At 36.8% G+C, this 5,661-nt stretch overlaps 1 protein-coding gene across 2 annotated transcripts; it reads right to left on the minus strand.

The window, feature by feature from the left end:
- Positions 1 to 1,623: 1,623 nt before the first annotated feature.
- On the minus strand, positions 1,624 to 5,661 carry LOC114731263 (PAP-specific phosphatase HAL2-like). Of its 2 annotated transcripts, XR_003738906.1 has the most exons (4): positions 5,280 to 5,661; positions 3,243 to 3,930; positions 1,927 to 2,456; positions 1,624 to 1,810 (listed from the first exon to the last, which is right to left on the minus strand). XR_003738906.1 is itself a non-coding variant. In XM_028918403.1 (3 exons), the coding sequence occupies exons 1-3, from the start codon at positions 5,431 to 5,433 to the stop codon at positions 2,153 to 2,155; spliced, it is 1,146 nt and encodes a 381-aa protein (XP_028774236.1). In that variant the 5' UTR covers positions 5,434 to 5,661; the 3' UTR covers positions 1,624 to 2,152. The 2 variants fall into 2 exon arrangements, 1 of the variants encoding a protein (XP_028774236.1); XM_028918403.1 differs by having other exon boundaries at positions 1,624 to 2,456.

Raw genomic sequence — 5,661 nt, forward strand, 5'->3', positions numbered from 1 at the left:
AAAAAAAAGAAATGCAAAAAGGGTTGCTTGTACTTGCAGTGATAGTTTGATGGAAAATCATTTGGGGGGAAGCAAAACAAAAGTGTGTAAATGATTTGCATGTTTGTGTTACGAAAGTGAGAAGTAAAGGCACGTGTGTGTTCTTGCCATGTGTTGCAAGCGACACTGGCAAGTGCATGTTCTGGGAATCTCCTTCACCCCTACACAACTAAACACCTTCCCTTTTTCTTTTTCTCTTCTTTTATTCTTTTTTTAAATATTATTATTATTTTATTTAAACTAAATCTAATAATTCTGCACCTAGTCTTCTATTCTGCCACGCAAAACTTATTTATTGAAACCCTCTGTCGAAACCCTAAGCCACACACGCGCGCGCGCACGACTTCCATCCACTGACCTACATGTAAGAAACTTGCCATGGAGTTCTGATCATGCTTGCTAGATTTTTTTTGAGGAAAATAAATATGTAAATATAATGTAGAATATAAACTTGCTTGTTCAACACAGAAACTTTTACTGATGAACATGGCTCTCCACTGAATCAGATCCTGGAAATTTCTAAAATATATTAAAAAAATGTCATATAAATATTCTCTGATAGACTCACATACACGATTTTTTTTTTTTTTTTAAAATGCATTGCTAAGGTTTCTCTTCAATTTTATTAAAATGAAGATGTTTTTTCCTCAAAAAAGGGTGTGCGTGAGTGGCTTGGGATCTGGCCATGCTTGGTACTTATTGTGGGGCAGATCCCCAATCCTTGGCAGATCCCCCTACCAATGAAATTTGAGTGTTATCTCTAATTGTCATTTTTTTGCAATTGGAAAAAAAGAAGAAGACATTACTTAGTAAACAAAGGGTAACAAAATTATTTATCTTTTTGGGGCAAATATATTTTTCGCATTGTATATTTTTTATGTACGTAATATTCCAATATCTTAGTATTATTTTATAAAATTTGAATATTATTGGATCACTAAGAAGCCGAATTTTGGGGGCCCAACAACAGATATTGCAACCTTGTACGGTCACATACGTTTGGGCTCAAATGTGATGAACTTTTCTTCCGCCATCAAATCTGTGGATTTGATTGTAAAGACCAAAAAAATCTCCGCCCACCAGCCCTGAAGAGTCAAGCTTCTTGGTATGCTCATGGTAAAATCATATACAGCCAACAAAAGCTTATCCAATTAATAAGGAGTTAACTCATGCCCACAAGATCATAAATTAAAGTTTTCTTTTCAGTGTGAGGACTTTGTTGGTAGACAATTTATAAATACCTCTATTAGCACTCTTTAAGTTTAGAAACATGTATTAACCCAAGCAAGCCTCCAGGACCTAATTCATCTAAACTTTTATTGTACAGAAAAAAAAAACCTCCTTTCAATTTTAATTATAAAAACTAAATAGCTGATTCACACAGAACGAAAAAATTAGTTAAATTAGTTATTTATAAAAAATATGATAATATCTTCAAAATACTCATTTTAATTATTTATAATCCTATTAATTGCGTATATTAATATCCGCAATCGACGCATGCTAATAGATGTCATTTAGGGGGGAAAAAACGAGTAGTAATATATGTAAGAGACATATGAGGTTACATTTGAAACCAAAACAAGCTCCTCGACTTTCTCTACATTTATGACTGGAACGAGTAATAAACTTTCTCATTCAGTGTTTCTAGAGTTTATATCAATTACAACCATCACCTTAAAATGCAATTAATTGTATCCATTGGCTTGTATCAATTTCTATGTTTTCCACGACCCACATCTGGGGTTTAGAGATCTAATCTCGTTCTCTTCTGCAAGGTTTTAACCACAGCCTTGTAATTTAGGGAAAAAATGCAATGACGATGAATTGCTTCTTCTCGTTAAAATAGAGAGAAGGATAAATAAGCCAGAATATGAACCAGATTACCTCAAAAGCTGAAGTTTCGTGACTCTGTTGGAAAAGGACTAATCAAGTTAGTGAGGATTGGTCCTTGTCCGATCGATAAGGAAGCATCTTATGCCTTCGCAAAAGTGTGAACTTTGTTGATGAATAACCTATAAATACCTATACGTCATGAAACTTGATTTGCCTCTAGTAAGTACCTTTGGTTGAACTCACCTAAAACCTTTTATAATCAAGCCAAAAAAAGGACTCATAAATTTGAGGAGTCCCAACTAGCATAAACAGCTGCAATGAGTTTCTCATGAAGAGTGACCCCAGAACATGCAATTATGCCTCTGTCAAGCCCTTCTAAGTACATTCCCTTTGAGAAATCCAGAAGGCGCCCTCCAGCATCAGTCACCACACCACCAGCCTCTTCCACAATCACAACACCAGCAGCATGGTCCCATATCTTTTCTTTGTAACCTGACCTTGCAAATTTCATGAATATCTCGGCATCTCCTCGAGCTATTGCCGCATATTTCACCATGCTGTGCACCCGCATTGGCTGTTTCCTGCCATTATAATGCATAAAAAAGAAAATAAGAAATACTTTTGGGGCATTTTTCTCTGCAGAATAAAATGAGATTGATGGACAAATAGAGGGAAAAATGTCACTCATAAGCATTAGTAATATGAGTAAAGTAGACATTGCACACCTCATCATGTTACGTTCCATTAGTTACACCAAACAGGCCATAATGTTTCCAAGTCTATAAATGGTTGCTCTTGAATATACCCTTTTTTTTTGTGCTTTACATGAGATTGCGAGTGAGGAAGAGTCTCAGGACAAAACATGAGTTTTTTAAGTGTTAGCTATGGGATTCTCCAATGATAAATTGGAAGGGAAAAAAAAATCACAAGACATGTTTAGCAGAGAACCGTCATAACAAGTATTTTAAACCTCTAATCTATAAAAGTAAAACAAGTATAGCATCGCAAGGAATTGCCAGAAAAAGGGACTTAAATGCAGTACAACCAATCACTCTACTGTACTTAAGAATTATTACACATGGTTTCACACAAGGATGTTGTATGATTGACATGGTCAGAAAAAGGTAAATACTTATTTAGTCTGTTTAGTGGAGAGAAAATACCAAGTGACTGCTGACTATTTTTACAATATAGAACTTCCAAGTTCCATATTTTCTTAAATCTATAAAAAATAGGCTAATTAGGAAGTAGTGAGAGATAAGAGTTCAGCAAGCATTTTTCTCACGTGGAAAAATTATTTCCATCCATTTGGAAGGATAAAATATGTTTAAATGTTAATTCATTAGAAAAGAAAAAGAATATCATACCTAACTCCCACGCTCTGAGCAAGCCCAGATGTGAAGGAATGGTTAGAATTTGCTTTTTCCACTGGTTCACATAGAGTTGCTAATGCTGGATCATCTATGGGAGAAACCTGAATAAGTCGAGCATAATTCGGCCATTCTAGAATACTATCTCCAGCAATTAATGGCTGCAACCATGCCTTGCCACTGCCTTTACTAGCATACAACACACACCCTTTTCCCCATGCTTCTGGAATAGCAGAGGCTAAATTTGACTTCGTTTGATGATTCTGGTAATGATAATCAAGACATTCTGTCTTCACTGGGTAGTTAGGGCACCCAAGAACTCCCAGAACAACTTCTCCATCCTCAACCAGAGCTAAGGCTACAGCATACTGATCCCCACGTACAAACCCTAACGTGCCATCAACAGGGTCAAGAACCCAGTGTCTTCCACCAGGGCCTCCACTTGAGTTACAACGCCTAATGGCCTCAAGAACTTCCGCAGTGCCAAGAGTTGTCTCTGGACTTCGGAGACCATACCTGTGTGCTGAGGCTAAAGATTCGTTGACAGTGCCCACAACAGCTGCCAGCAGACCTGCTGAATCATCTTTGGAGATAATTTCTGTATCTTCCTCAGCAACAATTGACACATTTTGACTCCCAAAAATTTCTGATAGTAACCAACTGATAGTTGCTTGAACACTCAAGTCTTCCCAAGCGCATACATTAACAACAGTACCCAGTCAATTAGTTTCTTATCTTTTTTTGAGGCAACATCCGGTCAGTTAAGTTAAAGCACCATTTCAACCAAAGAAGAAGAAGATGAAAACTTGAAAGCATCGTATGCAAACATGCAGCTAAACACGTCATGGTGGATAACATGGGTAATGGTGAATAATGTTCCCATAATCAGAGGAGGAGGGAGAAGAAAATGTAATATAAGCTATAATTTGAAGCCAAATTGGTAGTTAGCATTAAACCTTCCAACTTTCACTAAAAATCCAAAAGTCTCTACCTCATACATTGCTGAGGTAAACTTCAAGATAATAGATTTAACAGTCTGGAAGTTTACAACTTGAAAACAATCCACGACATACCCAACTAATACCAAAAATTCTAGGCATTGATTCAGCAGAATTTATATTCTTTCCTAAAGGAAGAACAAGAGCCATCAGTCAGCTTTAACATCAACAAAATTCATGTTGTGGTGTTCAAATTATGTAAACTGCATGCTGCTCTTCACCTTTGATTGGTATTCATTTTTAGGAAGTTTAGAAGTTTTCTTATGATTTACATGTTCCTTAAACTTTTTATGCAGTTTCCTTTTGATGAAAGAATTGTAAGATTTCATCACAACTAAAAAACAAGAAATACTGTAAAATTTCACTCCTCATCTAAGAATCACAAATTAGAAACTAATTCAAAGAATCTTCAAATGTAGGACGCCCAAAAAAGAACATATCAACTGAGTATATTTCAACACACGACATATTAAGTAAAGTTTATATTATGTTTCAAATTGTACCTCACTCCTGGCAACTATGAATAAACTACGATTCTACTATCACAATTGACATTGACAGCATAAGACAGAGAAATTCCATAACAATGCAACAGAAAATGATTGTACGAGATAATCTAAACTCGTAAAGTAACAAACTTGCACTTTTACCACGTCAAAACTTTCACAGAGCCAGTATTTTCACATTGTCAAAAAATAAAAGAATGAAAACCTGCAAGGTAAAGTTAGCTAGCACTATCAAGGCAATTATTCAGGTTGCATTACCAACTAAAGACTGATATAAAATATTTCATTTCATAATGCATCATTCTCAAATCCAAACTATGCCACTGGAACAAATGGAAGAAAGGAAAATCCATATAAATCCAGCTAACCAAAAAGCACACACAAGTGTTCCTACTGACAGTGTTACCAATGCAGATATTACCAGACCCAGAAACCAAAAAAATCAAACCCAATGGCAATTACGTGATTCACAACCTCGCATTAGCATAATCGGGAAAATAAATTTGGAAGTGGGGTCCCAATGCAGCTACCTGCAACAGTCACAGGAGAATCATCGTCCTTGGACATAACGTGATCATCACTCGCAGAGAGCAGCCGCTCCTGCACTCTCCCACAGAGAGCACATGCCACGTGGACCACTCTAACGGCCACCTCCAATTCCTTCGCGTGCTTGTCCATCTCCATAGTTAACCAGAAGGAAGAAAATCACAAGCTTCTCAGAAAGCCGGATTCAAAATCAAAGAATCCAATTCCCTCACGCGTCTCCCACATGATGGAAGATTGGCTCCGCAAAACATGTAAAATCGAAAACATAGGAAGACGGAGGGGGATTTAGTCCAAGACAATGGCGTTCACGAGGGAGCGGAATGGGTTGTGCATCGGAAACAACAAAAGGCGAAGGAAACGTAGAGT

Source organism: Neltuma alba, unplaced genomic scaffold (genome assembly GCF_004799145.2).
Source record: "Neltuma alba isolate B1F8T4 unplaced genomic scaffold, ASM479914v2 tig00012812_pilon, whole genome shotgun sequence".
Lineage (NCBI taxonomy): Eukaryota > Viridiplantae > Streptophyta > Magnoliopsida > Fabales > Fabaceae > Neltuma > Neltuma alba.

Excerpts from the sequence above, each read along its gene's own strand:
- LOC114731263 (XM_028918403.1), bottom strand. The coding sequence starts at position 5,433 with ATGGAGATGGACAAGCACGCGAAGGAATTGGAGGTGGCCGTTAGAGTG. Across the intron at positions 3,931-5,279 it reads TTCTCCTGTGACTGTTGCAG|ACTTGAGTGTTCAAGCAACT; the intron begins GTAGCTGCATTG and ends GCGCTTGGGAAG. Across the intron at positions 2,457-3,242 it reads GCTCAGAGCGTGGGAGTTAG|GAAACAGCCAATGCGGGTGC; the intron begins GTATGATATTCT and ends TTATAATGGCAG.